At 40.3% G+C, this 24,972-nt stretch overlaps 1 protein-coding gene across 1 annotated transcript in view; it reads right to left on the bottom strand.

Moving 5' to 3' along the window:
• LOC126417170 (radial spoke head 1 homolog) overlaps window positions 1-24,972 on the bottom strand; it is a 167,876-nt gene that overhangs the window by 81,121 nt on the left and 61,783 nt on the right. Inside the window, exon 3 of the mRNA XM_050085067.1 lies at window positions 4,044-4,287. Coding sequence (XP_049941024.1) covers window positions 4,044-4,287 — 244 coding nt within the window. The remainder of the gene's footprint in view (window positions 1-4,043; window positions 4,288-24,972) is intronic.

Below are 24,972 nucleotides of genomic sequence, written 5' to 3'. Positions count from 1 at the left end.
TGATCAGGTTGCTTATTTGTCACTGAAGAAGGCTTTCGGAAGATACGCGCACTGTAACACAGCTGCAGAATCTCTCTATAAGAAAGTCTTGTGCGAGATTCTAGCCTGAGCACGAAACCAACAATAATTGTTTGCAATTATAACAAAAAATAATTATATATTATTATATTATATAATTATATATTATTATTCGTGAAAAGAACCGAATATTTGGAAATACAGCATAGGACGTGGTATATGGTATCTCATGTAGTTACTCAACGGTCTGACAGACAACCGCTGCCCAAGTAGTATGTAAGATCCACGCACTTTCCAGATAACTGTTACCAATGGATGCTAGGAAATGAAATGTGGAAAAACAGTAGGTGAATATGAGATTCCCATTGAACTCAAAAGAAAGCAGGAAATACTGCATTTGTGCAGTAACGTTTATGGGAAACATAAGGAGACAGATTGACTTCACAAAAACAATGATGTTCACAGTACCTACGGAGGAAAACAAACGCCATGAAATATTTGGAACGTTGTACAATAAGTCTGAAGACTCATTCAGTAAAAAGTCTGCTAAGAATTAATAGACTTTTACAGTTTAAAGATGAAAGTGAATTGTATGAAGAACACTTCGGCTTCGCAAAAGACAAGCGATTGAACTGATACGATAAATTGGGGAAAGATACCTAGAAATGGGTGGGGAAGTTTGAACAGATTTTTTGATTCAGAAAAAGGCTTTGGCGAATTCGGTAAACCAAAATTTTAGATATCCAGAAGCAGATTGAAGTTAGCTAGAAATAAATTTCGACTAATAAGCAATCTGTATACGAAACAAGTAAATGGAAGTATAGGAAGTGAGATGACACAAGGAATTAAAATTACCAGACAGGTTACAGATGGTTATTATCTTTCAGCCAACTAACTCCGTCCCAACAAGGCTCGGAAGGCGCAGCGGACCGACCGAACGCCATGTTATCCTCGGGCCACAGGCGTCACCCGATGCAGATGTGAAAGGACGTATGGTCAGCACACCGCTCTCCCGAACATCGTCAATTTTCGTAACCGAAGCAGCTACTTCTCAACCAAACAGCTCCTCAACTATCCTCACCAGGGATGAGTGCACCCATCTTGCCGACAGCGCTCTACAAAACCAGATGGTGACCCATGTAAGTGCTAGCCAATCTCGACAGCGCTCAACTTTGGTGATCTGACGGGAAACGGTGTTACCGCTGTGGAAAGGCCATTGGCTGTAATCTTTCAGCTACTCTGTTTAATATCTGTTTAGATGATTTGATTATAAAACGGGTTCCAAGAAAAAGTGATCTGATAATAAGGGGAAGCGTAATCAAAAGTATTAGATTTGCTGATGACATGGTATTACAAGAGTGATGAAGCAATTAACAACATGTTAAAAGACTTCAACAATAACTGTGAGGAATACAGAATGAAAATCAATGCGGAAAAAAAGTAAGACAACGGTTTTCTCTAGGCAAGAAAGGAAGGTAAAAGTGGAAATTTGTGATGAGTTAATGGAAAAAGCCGGTAAGTTCAGGTAATAAAGAAATAAAAAAAAGTGAGCTATTACGCAAGCGATATTTGATGGAAGGAGGAGTAATTCTGTGGTCCATTAAATAAACAATTGAAGAGAAGACTAGGGACGTGTTTTGTAGCGTATACTGGTCTATATGAAGCTAAATCATGGGTACTACGAAGGAGAGAGGAGCAATGCTTAGATGTTTTGGAATGTGGATTTGAAGAAGAATGAAAGATATGAAGTAGGCAGATAAAATAAGAATGGGATTGTGTAGTGTAGGACGAGTAAGAAGAGATAAATACAGGAAACAGTTGATGAGAGGAAAAGAAATTGTCTACGAAGCTGGGTGAGTTGAGTTTGCAAGACAGTATTTTTATCAAGGAAGATCGCCAAATGGCGGTATGTATTTGAGATGTTATTTTATTTTATTTTGACTATCAATTTCGGCATTTCAGTATGCCACCTTCAGACTCCATATGCATTTCATGTACAGACATTCAGCTATACCGATAGTGACATAGTGATGCCAACAGTGTCTGGATGCCACGAATTCGTTATTTGAGTGCTTCGTTCGAAGACTTGACAAGATTGATAGTTGCATGCAAGTCTTCGAAGGAAGCACTCGAGTAACGAATTCACTTTATCCACACACTGATGGCACCACTATGTCACTATCGGTATACCTGAACGTCTGAACATGAAGTGCGTATGGGGCCTGAAGATGACATACTGAAATGTCGAAACTGGCAGTCAAAATAAAGAAAATAACATCTCAAATACGTACGGCTATTTGGCGATCTTCTTTCATAAATATTTGACCAGCCGCTGTCCCTGGTAGACAATGTATCAACAGACTTTGCATAATAAAAGATGGACTAGAAGGAATATCGAGTGGGGAAATGGGCAGAGGTAGATGAAGAGAGGAGCTAATTGACAACACTAAGATACACTGATGCGCCAAAGAAACTGGTATAGGCATGCGTATTCAAATACAGAGATATGTAAACAGACGGAATACGGCGCTGCGACCGGCAACGCTTCTATAAGACAAGTGTCTGGCGCAGTTATTAGATCGGTTACCGCTGCTACAATGGCAGGTTATCAAGATTTAAATGAGTTTGAACGTGGTGTTGTAGTCGGCGCACGAGCGATGGGACACAGCATCTCCTGGGTAGCGATTAAGTGGGGATTTTCCCGAACGGCCATATCACGAGGGTATCGTAAATATCAGGAATCCGGTGAAACATTAAATCTCCGACATCGCTGATGCCGGAAAAAGATCCTGCTAGAATGGGAGTAACGACGACTGAAGAGAATCGTTCAATGTGACGGAAGTGCAACCTTCCGCAAATTACTGCAGATTTAAATGCTGGGCCATCAACAAGTGTCAGCGTGCGAACCATTCAACGAAACGTCGTCGATATGGGCTTTCGTAGCCGAAGGCCCACTCGTGTACCCTTGATGACTACACGACACAACGCTGTATGCCTCGCCTGGGTTCGTCAATACCGATATTGGATGTCTGGAAACATGTTTCCTGGTCGGACGAGTCTCGTTTCAAATTGTATCTAGCGGATGGACGTGTACGGTTCAAATGGTTTAAATGGCTCTGAACACTATGGGACTTAACTTCTGAGGTCATCAGTCCCCTAGAAGTTAGAACTATTTAAATCTAACTAACCTAAGGACATCACACACATCCATGCCCGAGGCAGGATTCGAACCTGCGACCGTAGCGGTCGCGCGGTTCCAGACTGTAGCGCATAGAACCGCTTGGCCATCCCGGCCGGCGACGTGTACGGGTATGGAGATGACCTCCTGAATCCATGGACTCTGCGTGTCAACAGGGGACTGTTCAAACTGGTGGAGGTTCTGTAATGGTGTGGGTGCGTGTGCACTTGGAGTGACATGGACCCCTGATACTACTCTGACAGGTGGCACGCACGTAAACATCCTGTCAGATCGCCTGCATCCATTCATGTCCATTGTGCATTGCGACGGACTTGGGCAATTCCAGCAGTACAATGCGACACCCCACACGAACAGAATTGCTACAGAGTGGCTCTAGGAACACTCTTCTGAGTTAAAACACTTCCGCTGGTCACCAATCTTCCCAGACATGAACATTGTCGAGCATATTTGGTATGCCTTGCAACGTGGTGTTCAGAAGAAATCTCCACCCCATCGTAGTCTTATGGATTTGTGGACAGCTCTGCAGGATTCATGGTGTCATTTCCTTCCAGCACTACTTGAGACATTGGTCGAGTGCATGTCACGTCGTGTTGTGGTACTTCTGGGTGCTCGCGGGGCCTCCCACGATATTAGACAGGTGTGCCCGTTTCTTTGGATCTTCGGTGTAAAGGCATCATACGGAGCAACCAAAAGAATGGCGAAAAACTGGGTTGGCTGGAGAACGCTGTACTTGCAGTGATGGACGAGCCTCATGGACAGAAGACATCAGTTTTGATTAGGAAACCTGCATTTTTTTTCCTCACAGATTCCTGCAGCCGCGACTCACCGTGTTGTTCTTGAAGGATCCGTGGAAGCGGTGCCGCGGGAAGAGCAGCTGGCCGGGTCCCAGCATGCGACCCTTGACCCAGGTGCCCATGAAGCGCGTGCCGGACTCTAGGAACACGTAGGTGCCGAGCCCGTGGCGCAGGCCGCGGTGCCACGTGCCCTCGTACTCGTCGCCGTTCGGGTAGCAGTACGTGCCGTAGCCGTGGCGCGCGTCGTACCGCCAGTCGCCTGTCGCACACCACGCACTGGCCACACGGCGAGCCCGACAACACACACAGCAGCACGCGACACTGTAAACAGTCTCTTACAAGCTTATTATTATTAAGGGGATAACTCGTTAAATACTGAAAAGGCAGATTTTGTTGGTTTTGGTTCATTGAGACATAGATGCAGCGACTGGAAAGAAAATGGGATGCTGTCATTGCCTTCTACTAGTAGAGGGTGGTATGAATTCTGCATTCCTTTCTAATAGGGGACGATTCCAGGAGCTGTCACGTTTATGAAATAAACGTGATCGATCTGGAATGATGCTGAAACAATTGGTGATTGTTGTTGTAAACTTTGATTAACAATTCCACAATAATATTAAGACTGACAGCTCGGAGTCTGAACTTTCAAATGATAACAAAAAACAAGACAAAGAAACAAGATAAGCATGATTACATTTTTAGTATTGTATCCTGTTGTATTTTGTGTGCCACTAAGGCTTTCATTGAGGTATTACAGGGAATGTTTGTCCATGAAACGTGGCTTTATAATGCTTTCCACTGCAGTGAGAAAAGTGTCCAGAATTTACAAAGACATTGTTTGACTCTGTTGCTTGAGTATATGCACATCCACCCACTTCCACATTTGGCGGTGCAAGAAATCTTTTATCTCAGGCAGTTGTGAGTTTTTCATTTTGAGATACAGCATATTACACAGATGAAGCTGTTTTTTTTTTTTTTCATGATGGCCAAAGGTCCTAATGAAGTGTATACTTTTCTATACCATTACATTGAGGATTTCGTCCCCAAAACACAAAACATAAGAGAACTCTGCTTGTTCGGCAATGCAATGTAGGCCAAATTCGCAGTCATTCCGTTATAATAATGTTATTGACCTTGACAGTGGCAAATATGACGAAATTTACGACTAATTCTCCATTTGAGGGTACTCTTATCTACCACATGAATGCGACTCTGATGTCGTGAAATGAAAGTTGCGAATCTGCGACCGAGTGCTTAACGTATGTCACTTATCATCGATTCCAAAAGCCTTGACCGCTTTAAAGTTAATGCAGCGAAAACAAAGGAAACAGCCGATTTTAAACTCATGATGGGTACCTTTATGCGAAAAGATTGTCACATCAGATGAAAGAATGGGAAAAGGTACTAGAGAAGGACAAAGTATTATTTGCGTCCTAATAGTTTCTTAAGTGTGATTATATAGGCAAGTTATTCCTAGGCCCTACAGCAGAAGACATCGAGTCCACACATACATTAGTGAAGACCAGAACATATTCCCCTACAAGGTCACTGGGCTTCCTCATCCAGAAGCACGTGATGGGAAAGTCGCATAAACTAGAAAAAGGAAGTTCTTACTGGTAAATTATTGTAGTATATTATAGATTCACGGTATGAAGACTTTCATTAGCTGGAGACCTGGCCTAATGCAGAAGTGGATGAACTCGAGTGAAAAGTGTCTAGAATCAGTCATCTTTTTAAAAATGTTTTGTAGTAATTTTTCTATAAACTTAGGGAAATTTCCTGAATACTTAAGAGCTATAAAGTTAATATTAAACATATTCGGTGGTTTACGTTCATAAACACTGAAAAACAGCAAGCTATTTGGTTGTCATTTAAATGTACTTCATAACGCGAATATGTATGGTAATAATGCAATTTCTGAAACTTTGTGGCAAATTATAACTGTGTGAGGGACCGAGACTCGAACTCGAAACCCTTGCCTTTTGCGTGCAAGTGCTCTACCGACTGAGCTGCATTTTTTTTGTTGATCTCATTTTTGTTCGTAATTGATCGTTGTATTTGCTCGGGGCGGACGTCCTATGACACTTGTTCAAGTTCATCGTTGATCTGTTAACTAAATTTTTTTATTACAGAGGCAGCTAATCCTCTGACTGGACACACTGAACTACTGTGGCGGCACTCAGGCTCGACTCACAACGCATCCTCACAGCTCATACTTCGGCCAGTATCTCGTCTCCTACCTTCCAAACTCCACAGAAGTTCAGTCGGTAGAACGCTTCTCCGAGAAAGACAAAGATCCCGAGTTGGAGTCTCGGTCCGACACACAGTTTTAATCTGCCAGTAAGTTTCTCATTAGCACACAATCCGCTGAAAAGTGAAAATTTCGTTTTAAATACATTTTTTTATTTAACAGGACACTCAGGAAAGACAAATTTTCTTAAAATTATTTTTATTGTGCTTGGAAAAAAAAACATGTTTCCTCTCTTATTGCTATAAATGGAGACATCGATAAGCTAAAAATCACCATGTTTTTCAGAGAAGATAATTCCACAATTTAGAAAACGAATTGTTTCACACAGCAGAAAGAAATTCGCCATTAAATTGTCAAACAAATGTTGTGAATTTTTTTTCTTTTTTCCTGAATAATTTATTAATCACGAATTGTCTTCTTTTAGAAATAAGCGATTCAGTTATTGACTCACCCAGATTAGCCATAGTGTCTAAGTAGAACTTTTAGCCTCAAGACTGTCAGCGCCTCTCCCGGCATGTTGAATTGTAGTTTGACGACATACTACATAACGTATTCAAATCGTCTGATGATAACTTGCTATAACTGCTTTGATGGAGCTCTCCAAGCCAGTCTATCTGTGTCAGCTTCATTTCTGCATAGCTGCTACAACATGCACAGCTTTGAGTCTGCTCACTGTATTCATATCTGGGTATCGCTCTACAATTTACACTTCCTTCCATTACAAAACTGATGATTCCTAACGATGTGTCCCATGCACCAATTTCTTGTTTTAGTCAGGTTGTGCCACAAATTTATTTTTTCGCCAGTTCGATTCAGTACCTTCTCATTAGTTATTTCATTATCTTCTCCTTCATCTTTCTTGATTTTTGCCATTTATCTGCACCATCGCCATTGTTATATGGGTTTTAGTAATGATTGTGACTGCTGGTGGCCGGATGCACACTCTGACGCCACCATTTCCCGCGGGACGGAATTTGTATACCCCATGTGTCTGCGTCTAGACTAAACTTCTTTTTTAGTTATGAGGAGGTTTTCTAAATGCTTGTGTAGCGCGTATCTGAGGCGGGACGTACGAACGAGTCCGATATTTTCCTAATTGGACGTGGGAAACAGCCTAAAAGCCACATGCAGGTGTGCGGACATTTGCCACGCCGGACATTTGCCACGATTTTACCTGCTCCGAAGGGTTGGGTCCCTTGACTCCCCCCCCCCCCCCCCCCTCCTCCTCCTCCTCCTCCTACTCACCCGCCGCCCGACCCGCAGTAAAGGTACTTACTGAGCTTTTCCGTTGGTTTTCCTAACATAGAACCAGACTCTCTTTGGATTTTCCGCCACATGTCTAGAGAGAGTTTCGTTGTGCAAACTATTAAATGCATCTCGCATTGAAATCCGCACCAGAGTCGAGCCTCAGTAAAACTTCGCCAATCTTGGAGATTTTGCGTTCGTCTAAATTATACTTGCCTTTTTCGATGCTCCTGCAGCAGCTTTCTGTCGTGTTTTGTGTACCAAGGGGGATCAGTTCCGTCTCTTATTAATTTATTTGGTATGAATCTCTCGAGTGCTGTTGATACTATTTCTTTGAACTAAAGCTACACATGGTGTTCACTTACATAGTTTGGAAGGATTGAAGACTGTCTCTTAGAAAGACGTCAACCAAACTTTTAGTTGCTTTTATAAATAGATATATTTCACGTTTAGTTTTGGTAAATTTATTTGTTACGGAATCGAGCTTCGCTGCGACTGCAATCCCTGTATCCGTCGTGATGCTCAGGATTATTTGTGGCTAAGAGGTCAAGTGTGTTTTCGTAATCATTTACAATTTGAATGGCCTCGTGAACTAATTGTTCAAATTTTTTTTAAGAAAAGCATTTAGAAAATTACAGAATTTGTTTTCTATCTACAATAGGGTCTGAAAATGTATTTTTGTCAACATAGGGAAGGTAGATTGAAGTCACTGCCAACTATAACCCTATGAGTAGGGTACCTGTTTGTGATGAGACTCAAGTTTTCTTTGAACTGTTCAGCAACTGTTTCATCTGTGACCGGGGGTCCGTAAAAGGAGCCAGTTATTAATTTATTCCGGTTGTCGAATATAACCTCTGCTCGTACTAAGTCACAGGAACTATCTGCTACAATGTCGCTTGTGAGGTGGAACACACATTACATTATTTTTCCTAAGTTGTGCTTCTTGTTTCTGCAGATCATCACAACTACGGCTTTTCCCTCCAAAACCTAGGATGCTTTCTCTGTGATCCTGCAAATACCAGAGCTAAACAACGTAGAACAACAACGTACGTTACTAGCATAGCATTCTGTATTACTTCATTTCTTTACTTCTAACATTCTAAAATTGTACGTTGACTTTAGGTGACATGTCAATCATAGATGTTCTTATCCCTAATTAGTGAACGTATTTTCAGTCATGTTTTGGACACTGTCCCGCTGTTGTTGTTGTTGTTGTTGTTGTTGTTGTTGTTATGGCCTTCAGTCCTGAGACTGGTTTGATGCAGCTCTCCGTGCTACTCTATCCTGTGCAAGCTTCTTAATCTCCAAGTACCTACTGCAGCCTACATCCTTCTGAATCTGCTTAGTGTATTCATCTCTTGGTCTCCCTCTACGATTTTTACCCTTCACGCTGCCCTCCAATACTAAATTGGTGATCCCTCGATGTCTCAGAACGTGTCCTACCAACCGATCCCTTCTTCTAGTCAAGCTGTGCCACAAGCTCCTCTTCTCTCCAATTCTATTCAATACCTCCTCATTAGTTATGTGATCTACCCATCTAATCTTCAGCATTCTTCTGTAACACCACATTTCGAAAGCTTCTATTCTCTTCTTGTCCAAACTATTTATCGTCCACGTTTCACTTCCATACATGGCTACACTCCATACAAATACTTTCAGAAAAGACTTCCTGAAACTTAAATCTATACTCGATGTTAACAAATTTCTCTTCTTCAGAAATGCTCTCCTTTCCATTGCCAGTCTACATTTTATATCCATTCTACTTCGACCATCATCAGTTATTTTGCTCCCCAAATAGCAAAACTCCTTTACTACTTTAAGTGTCTCATTTCCTAATCTAATTCCCTCAGCATCACCCGACTTAATTAGACTACATTCCATTATCCTCGTTTTGCTTTTGTTGATGTTCATCTTATATCCTCCTTTCAAGACACCGTCCATTCCGTTCAACTGCTCTTCCAAGTCCTTTGCTGTCTCTGACAGAATTGTAATGTCATCGGCGAACCTCAAAGTTTTTATTTCTTCTCCATGGATTTTAATACCTACTCCGAACTTTTCTTTTGTTTCCTTTATTGCTTGCTCAATATACAGATTGAATAACATCGGGGATAGGCTACAACCCTGTCTCACTCCCTTCCCAACCACTGCTTCCCTTTCATACCCCTCGACTCTTATAACTGCCATCTGGTTTCTGTACAAATTGTAAATAGCCTTTCGCTCCCTGTATTTTACCCCTGCCACCTTCAGAATTTGAAAGAGAGTATTCCAATCAACATTGTCAAAAGCTTTCTCTAAGTCTACAAATACTATAAACGTAGGTATGCCTTTCCTTAATCTTTCTTCTAAGATAACTCGTAGGGTCAGCATTCACTCACGTGTTCCAACATTTCTACGGAATCCAAACTGATCTTCCCCGAGGTCGGCTTCTATCAGTTTTTTCATTCGTCTGTAAAGAATTCGCGTTAGTATTTTGCAGCTGTGACTTATTAAACTGATAGTTCGGTAATTTTCACATCTGTCAACACCTGCTTTCTTTGGGATTGGTATTATTATATTCTTCTTGATGTCTGAGGGTATTTCGCCTGTCTTATACATCTTGCTCACCAGATGGTAGAGTTTTGTCAAGAGTGGTTCTCCCAAGGCCGTCAGTAGTTCTAATGGAACGTTGTCTACTCCGGGGGCCTTGTTTCGACTCAGGTCTTTCAGTGCTCTGGCAAACTCTTCACGCAGTATCTTATCTCCCATTTCGTCTTGATCTACATCCTCTTCCATTTCCATAATATTGTCCTCGAGTACATCGCCCTTGTATAGACCCTCTATATACTCCTTCCACCTTTCTGCCTTCCCTTCTTTGCTTAGAACTGGGTTTCCATCTGAGCTCTTGATAGTCATACAAGTGGCACTCTTTTCTCCAAAGGTCTCTTTAATTTTCCTGTAGGCAGTATCTATCTTACCCCTAGTGAGATAGGCCTCTACATCCTTACATTTGTCCTCTAGCCATCCCTGCTTAGCCATTTTGCACTTCCTGTCGATATCATTTTTGAGACGTTTGTATTCCTTTTTGCCTTCTTCATTTACTGCGTTTTTATATTTTCTCCTTTCATCAATTAAATTCAATATTTCTTCTGTTACCCATTGGTTTCTACTGGCCCTTGTCTTTTTACCTATTTGATCCTCTGCTGCCTTCACTACTTCATCCCTCAGAGCTACCCATTCTTCTTCTACTGTATTTCTTTCCCCCATTCCTGTCAATTGTTCCCTTATGCTCTCCCTGAAACTCTGTACAATCTCTGGTTCTTTCAGTTTATCCAGGTCCCATCTCCTTAAATTCGCACCTTTTTGCAGTTTCTTCAGTTTTAATCTACAGTTCATAACCAATAGATTGTGGTCAGAGTCCACATCTGCCCCTGGAAAAGTCTTACAATTTAAAACCTGATTCCTAAATCTCTGTCTTACCATTATATAATCTATCTGATACCTTTTAGTATCTCCAGGATTCTTCCAAGTATACAACCTTCTTTTATGATTCTTGAACCAAGTATTAGCTATGATTAAGTTATGCGCTGTGCAAAATTCTACCAGACGGCTTCCTCTTTCATTTCTTAGCCCCAATCCATATTCACCTACTATGTTTCCTTCTCTCCCTTTTCCTACTGACGAATTCCAGTCACCCATGACTATTAGATTTGCGTCTCCCTTCACTACCTGAATAATTTCTTTTATCTCATCATACATTTCGTCAATTTCTTCGTCATCTGCAGAACTAGTTGGCATATAAACTTGTACTACTGTAGTAGGCGTGGGCTTCGTGTCTATCTTGGCCACAATAATGCGTTCACTATGCTGTTTGTAGTAACTTACCCGTACTCCTATTTTTTTATTCATTATTAAACCTACTCCTGCATTACCCCTATTTCATTTTGTATTTATAACCCTGTATTCACCTGACCAAAAGTCTTGTTCCTCCTGCCACCTAACTTCACTAATTCCCACTATATCTAATTTTAATCTACCATTTCCCTTTTTAAATTTTCTAATCTACCTGCCCGATTAAGGGATCTGACATTCCACGCTCCGATCCGTAGAACGCCAGTTTTCTTTCTCCTGCTACGCTTTATTAACTGATGTTTCGCCGCAAGGAATATCGCATTTTAGAGAGTAAATTAATATGGAGTATGTCGTTCTTCTTTTCAAACATTCACATAACCATTTCTTCTTTCCTTGTTGTCTTTTGGGCATGCAGTTGTAATAATTAAAGTAGGCACGAATGCAGTGATCAAAAAGAAATGATTGGCGTACATTCGCATTCTGTTTACATCGTTGCTTTCTTGTTGCTCCCATGCCGATGGACTCTTTCGATCGTAATCAGTAAGCTTGAAAGGAAGCTACCATACAGACAGGGGGATTTATATTTGTACTTGGCGGAACTAATTACATACTGACATAATCGTTGTTATTGCTTTCATTTCCCAAAAGTTATAAATATTTCGATTTCGGAAAAGAAGCTCTGTATTTGGCCAAGATGTTGAAGAAGAAGGTCCCTTACATAGTGGTTGTATCGAGTAATATGTGGAGACTGCAGTTTGAAAGGCGACAGAGGAAGTACAAGGAAGGGCGTCCCTTACCTGAGGGATCGCTACGTGGTGAAGGGGCAAGTGCGGCAAATATCCGGCGTGGCAAATGTCCGGCATTCGGCCAGCTCACCGTCCCTCATTTATACGCGAGGCTGATTCGACCTAGTGCAGGCTTGCCTCTCCGAATGCCGGCACTGGCGCGTTAACGTGCTCGGCTATCCGGGAGAGTTATTCGTTATTCAGTCTGCCCATTTAATTTTTAACTTCCTTCTGTAGCACAACATTTCATAGGTTTCTGTCCTCTTCTTGTCTGAACTCCTTATCGTTCACGTTTCACTACCGTACAAGGGCAAGCGCAATAAAAGTAGCTTAAAAAGACTTTTCCAATACTTACATTTATATTAAATGTTAACAGATTTCTGTTGCTAAGGAGAAGAAACTGGTAAACATATTATTTGTTTGATCCAAGGCTGAACAGTACAATAAATTTTTTTTTTACTCGTTCTCGGGGTACAGGGTGGCCAGAAACAGTTTGGAAATGTTGTAAGACTGTTGCAGGGGAGTTTGTGCTGAGAAATAGTTGTTACGAAAAAATTGGATTCGGTGCGCCGTTTCCGAGTTATTTAGCATTGAAGTTAGCCAATCAGGTCGCTGCGTGCACAGATTCGAACCCTTGCACGCGCTACAGTGCGTTAATGGACAGACATCTGTGGGTCCTTGAGTTACAGCTTGTTGAAATGCTCATTGTCAGTTAAAATGTACCTTTTTAGGGAGTTATAAATTTAAGCTAGGTGAGCAAAAACTACTATTGTTCGGTCTGAGGAAACCAAACGAAGAACAGTTTCGCGACACTGTTTCTGCATGCTGCTTGAATTTGCTTGTGAGGCTAATTTCAATGCTAAATAACTTGGAAACAGTACACCGTATCGAAATTTTTCTTAACAATTATTTCTCAGCACAACCTCCCCAGCAACACCGTTACAAGCTTCCTCAGAGTGTTTATAACCACCCTGTATAAAGCAAAGTGGACTGGAAACCGAAAGCAGCACTTTTGTGTCACTGTATGGTAATGTGTTCAGCTACCTGTCCCAGACAGTGGTGAAACTACAGCATTGCAGCCGGGGACACCGTTACTGTGGGAACGCGATTTTTAGAGACGCAAAAGAGAGAGAGAGAGAGAGAGAGAGAGAGAGAGAGAGAGAGAGAGAGAGAGAGAGAGAGAGTAAAAAAAAAGAGCGATGGAAGAAGAAGAAGCAAGAGGAGAAGGAGGAGGAAAAGGAATTGGGAATGTATTGGAGAGCACTAAAATGAGAACACGGACTGAGATATTTCAAAGGCAGTCTTGAGATTCGGACTGGATTGTGTTGAGTAACTGTGCCATAGCACGTACCTTCCGGGTACACGGTCGACTGTTTGTTTTGTCGACCACAACTATCGCGGAAGTTTTAGATATAGGATGTATTCAATGTAAGACACAAGCAGAGTTTAGGTCTGAAATATCTTGTTTACGACACTGTCAGCCTCAACAAGCGATCTGGTGGTAGCCGTTACCAAATGCCTTGCGTACTCTGTTTTACTTTCGACTACACGTTGCTCGTTGTTTTCTAGGTTTGAAATGAGTGAAGAGACTAACGCTGGTGCATTACGGGGCCTCAGGAACGGCTCTCAAAACACCAAAAGCGGTCGGCGATCCCTATGACCACGCATCAGTTGTGCTTTCGCAGGAGCACAAAACCGTGGTGTAGGTTACCAGCCTTGTTCTCCGCGCCGCTCCTCAGCCCACCGGCTTTGGTATGTTCTCGTTTGTTTACGCCCGCGGCCAACTGCCAAGTTATCGGGTCCGAACTGTAAATGGAACCATTCTCGTAATGTCGAGTGACTGAGCGCAACGCAAATGTAAACAGTATATTTTGCGTTTGTTGTTTTGTTTGCTATGGATTTGCGTTGGTCGGCCATGACACAATGAAAAAAGAGCCGTGTGATTGTTACTCGCTTTGCGACGTTTGACTGTATGCTGCATTACTTTTTGAAGTGTACCTTACGAAAAAATTATTGAAATGTGGGCCTTCTAGTTTACTGTAATGTCATGTTGACTCTTTAAGCGAATAAACAGGCGAAGCAATGATAGGGATTAAACAAAGAATGGGGAGTTGTTACCTGCGAGAGTGGGTGGGGGATGAAAAATCGAAGTTTGCCCTGGGCATCTGTTAGTACAGTTACAGCACTGCTTCTCAATTACGATTCTACCTACCACAGATTACTATTCGATCAGTAATTGATTTTTGAACACCATGACTGTGGCGTGGATTCTCAAGACGTATAGGTAGCAACAAATCAGTATTTAATTTATCTAATTAATATGGTTATCCGTCAAACTGATACATTATCAACAAAGTAAAAGCACGGACCTGCCGTAGAAAGACTGAAAGCTACACACATACAGCAACTGTACACTGAATGATAGAAACCCAGCTAGCAAACAAGAACGTCATTTAGAACATTCAAGATTTGTGCTTCCTACGAAAAATCGACAAATTGGCTCTACACGTTTCGTTTATCAGATCAGTTCCCATATTATATATAGTGCTCAATGGCGTTGATATTTTTCCAGTGCCAAATTATGTGTAAATTAGTGGAAACATGTAAATAAATTAGCAATAACCCTACAAATTTGTATTTGCCGTTGCCTGTACAACAAATATGTCCTACAAAATGGTTTATCGTGACTATATACCACAGCCTGTTGAAATGAAATACGTATGTTATAGACTACGAGGGGAATTCACAAAGTTCTAATTATACCGTCGAATACATAAAGTTACGTAATTAATTTTTTGTTTCTTTTGCACTGAAATCCCCCCCGCCACAGTACCGTAACATGCTGCTACAGAAGCCAAAACCAAAATGGCGAAGCCCATTCATAAAGCGGAGTACTATGTGGAAATTCGTTACTTACATTGAAAGGTGGCTACACTGAGCCACTGCGCCAGAGATTGCGCCAAAGAGTATTATTAAGCCGCCTCCACAGTGCCTGTTAAGAACTCGTAGCAGTCAGTGCTTGTCGAGAGCTCGTAGAAGTCAGTGCCTGTCGAGGTCTCGTGGTAGTCTGTGCTGAGATGTTGTAGCAGAGAGTGTTTGTTGAGATGTGCTATTAGGCAGTGCTTGCTGAGATGTGATATTGGAGAGTTCTGGTTGAGATATAATGTAAGGATTAGAATGATTTTCATCAATATAAATGAGGTAACTAACTCCGTTTGTTTTTATTTCAGTGTCCTAAATAATGCGTCATTACAGGTTCAGTCAACAAAGCATCTGGCGTGTGTTCTTGTATTAGAGTGTAATTCTGCTTTCCTTACGCTATTATCGTATTTCTAATTTTCTTTTATCACGTCAGTATAATTGGTATTTAAAAATTCTTGTCTTGTTGAAGAAGAACCGTGCCAGATGTGTGCGTTGAGTCATACTCCCACATACAGAACAGTTATATTGTGCTTTGGTTTAGTAGGTTTTATAGTTGCTGGGGACTTAATTAATTGTGTTACGAAAATTTTCTTTCATTGTTTGTTGTTGTTCTTTGCAGTCAGATAGCGTAATAATACTAGTCAGGGCCAACCGTTTACGAGACACAGCGTAAACGGACATAACAGCTACTAAAAAATATTTTCAATCGTATTTAATTAAGCCCCCATGCACGTGGCGACCGCTGCTTCGGATCGTCCCTTGGATTCTTCTGATTGTAAAAATAGTAGATGGTAGTATTGTTGTAGTAATTTGTAGTTAGTAATTGTAGTCTATTTTGCATGTGTAGATTTGGTAATTGTCATTGTTCTAATGGTATTTTTTTCTCAGAATTTGATTTGTTGTCTTGTTTACGCGTTTGACAATCTAGTGCAATTATGTCAATTATTTGTTAATCGTGTTTGAGGGAAACATTTCATGTGAATGGTATTGTTGGAGATAAGGAGTCCTTGTGTGTAATTTTCGTACAGTGACGAATTTTTTGTATGTTTTGTAAATGATTACGCGATCTATGAAAAAGGCAAACATGATGGATAGTGAGAATGACGAAATTGTTATGGCGAACTCGCCAACAGAGGAAAACAGTATGATGGATAATGAAGTGGAAAACAATGTAATAAGTCGGGAAAATAGTTCGGAACCATTTCAAAATTTTTCTCAATCAGAAAATTCACAGAATACGAGATTAACGATAGAAGATTCTGAAATAGTATCGAACACAGATAGCCTTATGGCTATGCAGAAGGAAGTTAGTTTTGCGGGAAATGTTAGGGGCGAAAAGAATTTCGAACCGGCTAACATGGAGCAGTTGATGGATGCTATATTACATTTGGGATCACAGATGGAAACTTTGAGATCTGAAATTAAAACAGAAATGAAAGCAATGACAACACGGTTATGCTCACAAATAGGATCAATTAAAATAGAGATGGAAACAATGGAAACACGGTTAGATTCACGAATAGGGACATGTTTAAAAAATACGAAAGATGAATCAAAGAAAGAAATTAGAGAAGTACGACCGATTTTGAATTCTCACAATAATAGATTAATTGCAGTAGAGATTAGACAAGAGGAAGAGGACCGAGAACAGGAAGAAAAAGATCGCGTGATAGTACAAAAATTTTCAGAGCTAAATTTACAATGTGCACACGATAAGGAAGAAATACTTGAAAGAATCGAGGAATCCGTACCAAATGACAGAATAAATAACTTAACGCAACAGTATGAACAGTTCACTACTAAATGTGACAATACCGAAACCCGAGTCGCGACACTTACGGAAGACGTAAATAAACAGAAAGAACAATTAAGTGACTCATCGGAAAGAGTTGAGGAGATCTCAGATAAATTGACAAGTCTTAGTTTAGCAGAGGGGTTTGAAGAAAATAATTTGTTTCATTTACGTGATGCAACAAGAGAGCGCCAGGCGCGTGAACTTGACAATAATCAACATTGGGACTGGGACAGACGGGGTAGGTCTTCGTCGCCACGAGGCGAAAACTTTGACTATAAACACTTTTTGACTGTTCGGAAATTTAAGATCTTCCGCAATTCTAAGAATGACATACATCCATGTTCATGGTCAGATCAATTTATGTACGCACTTCCACCGAATTGGCCACTAAGACACAAACTGGAAATTATGTGCGGCTATTAATGTCCTCAGGGGATTCACTACTCTAAGTGAATATGTGCCGTAGCGAGCATAGGGCCCCGAGCTGTAGTGGTGCTATTTCCCTTTTAGTTTTCTGCACCGCTGCCTACTCTTTTACTATTCTTTGCATCTGTCAAACCAACTCTTCGACTATCAATCTATCTAGACAGTAGATGAACAATAACCGGATATTACTACTTTACCTAAATGTGACTTCGGAAATTACCGTTTGGACTTACTATATTTTCTGCAGCATTCATTCGTAGTTTAAAAGAAATTTTAACTGTTTATCTTCGTGACAATATTACTTCATAAGTTGACGATATTCTTATTGCTAAACGTTCTTGGAGTGAGCACAACAAAATTTTGGATTCATTATTACGTATTTTTGCAAGAGTTGGCATTACAGTGAACTTAGAAAAATCTGAATTTGGTCGTTCACAGGTGAAATTTCTCGGTCACATTATTTCTACAGAAGGTATTCTTCCTGATCCAGAGAAACTAGATGCTATTCAGTTCGCAATGACATTCTTTTTAAACGAAAATCGGTCGACAACTCTGTTTGGTTAGTTCGTATTCCTGATGAGTGGGTCAATAAGTTGATTTGGTATACGCATTTCAGTTATGCACACTTTGGTCCCAGAAAATGCTTTCATAAATTACGAGAAAATTGCTACTTCAGTAATATGGAAAAACGTATTCGATCTGTTCTGGCCAAATGCAAATTATGTCAAAAGGCTATGCCGCCAACAGTTTCTCACAGAGCACCGTTGTTTCCTATCATTCCAGCGAAATTAAAGGAGATGGCCGCAGTTGATTTGTTCGGTCCAGTGGTTCGTTCTACTAATGGTTTTGCGTACATTTTCGTAGCAGTGGAGTTGACGTCAAAATATGTATGTTTTACACCTTTACGCAAAGCAACAGCTCGTTCAGTATCTAACGCTTTCATCAAACATTTTCTTAAAGAAGTTGGTCATGTTGATAAGGTTATATCAGATAATGGATCACAGTTTCGTTCTAAAATTTGGCTTCGTACTCTACAGCGTCGTAAAATTAAACCAGTCTTCATTTCACTTTTTCACCCTCAATCTAACGCTTCAGAGAGATGGATGAAGGAAATCAATAAATTGTGTCGTCTTTATTGTCATCAGAATCACAGAACGTGGGATCAGTATCTTTATATTTTTCAAAACATTCTGAATGAACTCCCTAATGATTCAACTTCTTTACCGCCTATACTGACATTAAAAAACAAAGCACCGACAAATCGCATTTCTGAAATCGTTCCTTTTCCGCCTTCACGGAAACTGCGGCATGCTGAAGTTGTGAACATGGCTCTGCAAAATATTGCATCTGCGGCTGCTAGAAAAGAGAAATCAGCTAAGCGTCCTGGTCGTTCAAAAATCTTGTCAGTTGGTCAAAAAGTGTTAATTAAGTCTCATCGTTTGTCGCACAAAGGAAAAGGCTTGTGTCGCAAATTTTTTCTGCTTTATAACGGTCCATATAGAATTCGTAAAATTATTCATGATAACACTGTCGAAGTAGAAACTCTTAAATCTCGATGCTCTAAAGGAATACATCATATATCTAACGTAAAAATTGTTGTGGAATGAAATACTTTAAAAAAAAATTTTTTTGTGGAATGACATACTTTTGAGAAACTCACAGCTACATGTAAACATGCGGAGAGTACAAGGATACCGCGCTGTGTTTTGGCGGCGGCACATACTCAAAGCAACAGTGAAGTCTGCGCGCCGCACAAGGCAGTCGTTGACCGCGAACAATTGCTTCCTACGTCACGCGCCTACAGCTGATCGAGCGCTCAGTGCGAATGCACTGACAGCCGTAAACAAATACACAGTTTAATTTCTCCGACTAAATTCAGTATAAAGCTATAGTGACTTGATGAATTATGTTATTAACATTCAGTATTTTTCAGGATACGGTTCTATAAAATATTTAAGAACTTCAGGTAAATTCTGTGTGTCTCCGACGTCAAGAGGACTTGCTATCGAGAAATTTTCAGAAAGAATGTAATTTCCAAGAAGAAACTAATAAACTAAAAAGGTAACTATTAATTGAGTTCATTTTTCAGGTAACATATTTCCACTTAGGTACGTACTTTAGACGTAATTTGCTGCTCGCAATTACGTGATTCATACTTTGTGCTAATTTCATGTTCTATGAATTTACGTGTGAAGCGACGTGCTTGCGTACGTTAACTGATTTTGACAATGATTATTAAGGAACTGGGTTGTAACTTGTGTATATTATGCATCGCTTGGCTGCACTGCTTTTTCACTGATGTCATATTTTTTTTAATTATGTGCCTGCTGTGCTTATTTATTTAAATTATAATTGTCACCTGATTTATTGTGCTGATGTGGTTAGGTATGTAAGTTATACTTTGTGATTTATCTGCTTGCGCCTTCATGTTTTCTTATTAAGATTACATATGAACATTTATTTGCTTATGCTGATATGATGCTAATGACCTGTTTATTATGTTAAATAATATATGTTTACTGCTTTGCGTATGGATTGCATATTTATACATTTCTGTTTTGTTGTCATAACTACTCTTTAATTTGGTATATAGAAATGCTGATATACTGTGTATAAACATAGAGTTTAGGTCACACTATTGCATTAATTATAGATTGTTCGCTTGGCAGAGTCTCGTTGTAAGGATTGTGCTGCATCCACTTGTTGACATTCTGTTCTCTACTGGTATATTTACTCGCTATCGCATGTTTTGCTTGCGCTCAGTGCCTTATATTTTTAAGAGAAGAAAATGAACTGCTATAATTCGACGAACGACATTAGTACAAGAAACTTCATAGAAGTCACATGAGCTGAGGTTTTATGGAAGCTGTATAAATTTATGCTAATAGGAAGGAAGCTAACGACATGACATACCAAAACTAGGTTTAGACCATTAACAATTATTACACTGCATTTTTCGCGAGCAATTGAAATAGGAAGTGACACTTGACACAAGAAATACTCCACATGTTTGCTTCTGCCATAATTCTTGATGTGGTGTACACACTGTGAAATATTATGATCATTCACATTCCGTAATCGTACTTAATTACTGAGAGTTATTCGAACTAAGTCTCTTAGAGGTCATGTATGCATTTCTTTTGTTTATAATTCATAATGAGTAGAAGATTTGGCTCAGATGGATTACACAGAGGTTGTGTGTTGACAATGTGTCTTCGGATTGTATGGGATGATGAGGTTTGCATTAGGATTTAATCTGTACTTGTTCGAGGAGACTGACTAGAGGAAAGAGTTGTTATGGAAGTGAAATGAGATTGGTAATAAGGTTTATATGTATCGACGCATTGAAGAGGTATTATTGAGGTATTATTGAGATTGTGTGAAGTTGATGATTATTGGAGTTTTGGTGGATAAGAGGTAAAGTGAGTGAGGAGCATATATTGGCAATAAGGTTTATATGTATCGACGTATTGAAGAGGTATTATTGAGGTATTATTGAGATTGTGTGAAGTTGATGATTATTGGAGTTTTGGTGGATAAGAGGTAAAGTAAGTGAGATGCATATTTTTTTTGTTGGTCTTATGGAACAAGGAGGATGAAGATAGCAGACTAGAACACTAAAGTAGAAGGAAGATAGTCTATACACACTTTGTTAAATCACTAAGCAGTATATACTTTTTTTTGAAGAGAGGAAGTATTTGCATATCTTGGCTCACTGACAGTTGTTCAACAACAGTACATTTTGATCTGGCTTTGCAAACATTGGTCTTGACATGATGACTATGACGTTGACTTAACTATTATTGACTGTTATACATTGCTGCCACTACTACTTGATACACATGATGAACATCAGATTTTGACAGAATTACATTTACACAGTTAACACTATTCAATTACACAGTAGTACTTAATGTGGACGAAAGATGAATGAGTGTGTTTTGTGTGTTTTCCTTTCCTAATCCTACCCACCTATCTCGTAAATATTATTTTATTTGTTTGTAGTGGCTTGCACTGACACCCATAAATATTATAGGTTTACTGATATTTGAGTATTTGTAATAGTTAATATGACAATTATCTGACATCATTTGTGTGTTTATTAGAATTTGTATGTTTAGTGTAAGAGCATTGTAAAAGCATTTGTATGTGTATTCAAACTATTGTTCATGCCTGAACTGTCTGATTAGTGTTGGTAAATATTATGAACTGTTACCTGCACTTTTTCAATATAATGTGTGACACTTAGGAATGTTTAATTTCTGCTGATGAACTGTGTGATCAGTGATAGTGAATGTTATGGACTGTTACTTGTACTTTTTCTACATGATTGGTGCCACTAGGACATGTTTAATTTCTGCTGATGAACAGTGTGATCAGGGATAGTGAATATTATGGACTGTTCCTTGTACTTTTTCTACATGATTGGTGCCACTAGGACATGTTTAATTTGTGCTTATATACTCTGATGAACAGTGTGATCGGTGATAGTGAATATCATGGACTGCTCTCTGGACCTGCTCATCATTGCTAGGTGCAACTGATGAACTACTTGTATGGAAATGAAGTCACTTGTTGCTGTCTGCACCTACTCAACATTGCTGGGTGCCACTGATGGACTGCTTCTACTGAACTAATGTGACTTGTTGCTGTGTGTACCTCTTCAACTTTACTGGGTGCTACAGATGGAAATGCTTCTACTGAAATGATGTCAGTTGTTGGTGTCTGCACCTGCTCAACATTGCTGGGTGCAACTGATGGACTGCTTCTACTGAAATGATGTCACTTGTTGGTGTCTGCACCTGCTCAACATTGCTGGGTGCAACTGATGGACTGCTTCTACTGAAATGATGTCACTTGTCGGTGTCTGCACCTGCTCAACATTGCTGGGTGCAACTGATGGACTGCTTCTACTGAAATGATGTCACTTGTTGGTGTCTGCACCTGCTCAACATTGCTGGGTGCAACTGATGGACTGTTTCTACTGAAATGATGTCACTTGTTGGTGTCTGCACCTGCTCAACATTGCTGGGTGCAACTGATGGACTGCTTCTACTGAAATGATGTCACTTGTCGGTGTCTGCACCTGCTCAACATTGCTGGGTGCAACTGATGGACTGCTTCTACTGAAATGATGTCACTTGTTGGTGTCTGCACCTGCTCAACATTGCTGGGTGCAACTGATGGACTGTTTCTACTGAAATGATGTCACTTGTTGGTGTCTGCACCTGCTCAACATTGCTGGGTGCAACTGATGGACTGCTTCTACTGAAATGATGTCACTTGTTGGTGTCTTCACCTGCTCAACATTGCTGGGTGCAACTGATGGACTGCTTCTACTGAAATGATGTCACTTGTTGGTGTCTGCACCTGCTCAACATTGCAGGGTGCAACTGATGGACTGCTTCTACTGAAATGATGTCACTTGTCCGTGTCTGCACCTGCTCAACATTGCTGGGTGCAACTGATGGACTGCTTCTGCTGAAATGATGTCACTTGTTGGTGTTTGCACCTGTTGACCATTGCTGGGCTGGAATTATCAACTATTTTTTTTTTGAATAATTAAAAGAATTTTATGTGAACATCTGTATAAACTGATTTTTTATGTATTGTGTAAACTATTATGTAAAGCCACATGTATGAAAAGAATTTGTATTGCCTACTGTATTTTATATATTAGGTTATTGAAAGGTCAGTGCAAAGCCAAAATTTTAACTAATTATGTGATATTTAGGTATTAATATTATCTTTTATTTTTGTCTGTATTTTTCTGGACGAATTTGGTGGTATTTTCACCACCAATGCTGGCAAAAATACCATCAAATTCTGGCCTGTGGAGGAGGGGCATATAAAAGGTGGCTACACTGAGCCACTGCGCCAGAGATTGCGCCAAAGAGTATTATTAAGCCGCCTCCACAGTGCCTGTTAAGAACTCGTAGCAGTCAGTGCTTGGAGAGAGCTCGTGGAAGTCAGTGCCTGTTAAGAACTCGTAGAAGTCAGTGCTTGTCGAGAGCTCGTAGAAGTCAGTGCCTGTCGAGGTCTCGTGGTAGTCTGTGCTGAGATGTTGTAGCAGAGAGTGTTTGTTGAGATGTGCTATTAGGCAGTGCTTGCTGAGATGTGATATTGGAGAGTTCTGGTTGAGATATAATGTAAGGATTAGAATGATTTTCATCAATATAAATGAGGTAACTAACTCCGTTTGTTTTTATTTCAGTGTCCTAAATAATGCGTCATTACAGGTTCAGTCAACAAAGCATCTGGCGTGTGTTCTTGCATTAGAGTGTAATTCTGCTTTCTTTACGCAATTATCGTATTTCTAATTTTCTTTTATCACGTCAGTATCATTGGTATTTAAAAATTCTTGTCTTGTTGAAGAAGAACCGTGCCAGATGTGTGCGTTGAGTCATACTCCCACATACAGAACAGTTATACTTGTGCTTTGGTTTAGTAGGTTTTATAGTTGCTGGGGACTTAATTAATTGTGTTACGAAAATTTTCTTTCATTGTTTGTTGTTGTTCTTTGCAGTCAGATAGCGTAATAATACTAGTCAGGGCCAACCGTTTACGAGACACAGCGTAAACGGACATAACAGCTACTAAAAATATTTTCAATCATATTTAATTAAGCCCCCATGCAACATCTGACGGGCAGCTGCGCTGCAACAATGCTTGCTGAGTTGATGGAAGTGTGCGGCAACATGAACCATGATATGACACAGTGGTTAATTGGCGCAGGCATTTCTAGTGTGCTCGAACAAGCCTGTATGATGAAGAACGAACTGGAGAACCATCTCTTCGTGAAGAACCAGGAATCGCAAGAGCAGACCCTGGTCCTCAAAGAACAGCTTATCGCAATCGAGATGTGGTGGGAAAAGATAAATGCCATAGATGCGTTTCCAGCACCTTGTGTGACATTTTGTATATGACAAAGGTAGCCGACCAGTACGTTCTGCGACTGGCCGCACCCATCCAAAAAGTGTCAGGTCAGTTGAGATGACTTCTTTAGTTGTCTAATCACTGTGTAGTGTATGATCCTGAGACAAAGGAGCAAAGGAACTAGGGGGACATGTAGAATCAGCATCTCCGAAGAAGACAAAGGCCCAACAACCATGGGCCAAGTGGTGCTGGATAGGTGCAGAAATAACCGAGTATACTTGTAAGGGGCAAGATGTCACAGCAGCATACTTCCCAAATCACCTGACGAGGTTGTCAAGACGAAGCATTGCCGGAATGAACTCAAGAGGGCTGTTTTTGGTGAACTACAACGACTCACCTCATTATAAACGGCACACAGTCACTTACGCTGCTTTTTTTGGGATGTCATGTTTTGCCTCCCCCCTTCCCCTTATTCTACTGACACTATACGCTGTGACTCCTTCCTTTTTTCTGAATGAAGAAAATCATTGCGTGTCAGACATTTCCAGAATGACGACGAGGTGATTTTCAAATTGAGGCGTTTTTATGACAACCCAAAATGCAGACCTTTCAAACAGAGGTCTCTTCCCACTAATCCATCGTTGAGTAAAATGTTTCGAGTTCAGTGGTGAATGTGCAGGGAAGGGCTGACGCCATCAGCAAGTTTGGTTGTAGCAGCTAGTTTTTTTGAGGTGAGAATCGTACAACCAATCTTCGTAGGTGTGTTGGAACGTCACCCTCACATATGAGGCGCGCTAGTAGCACAACACACAGGATCCATACTGCGAATGCAT

This window comes from Schistocerca serialis, chromosome 8 (assembly GCF_023864345.2).
Source record: "Schistocerca serialis cubense isolate TAMUIC-IGC-003099 chromosome 8, iqSchSeri2.2, whole genome shotgun sequence".
Classification (NCBI taxonomy): domain Eukaryota; kingdom Metazoa; phylum Arthropoda; class Insecta; order Orthoptera; family Acrididae; genus Schistocerca; species Schistocerca serialis.
This window is presented reverse-complemented; position numbering and strand designations above follow the sequence as displayed.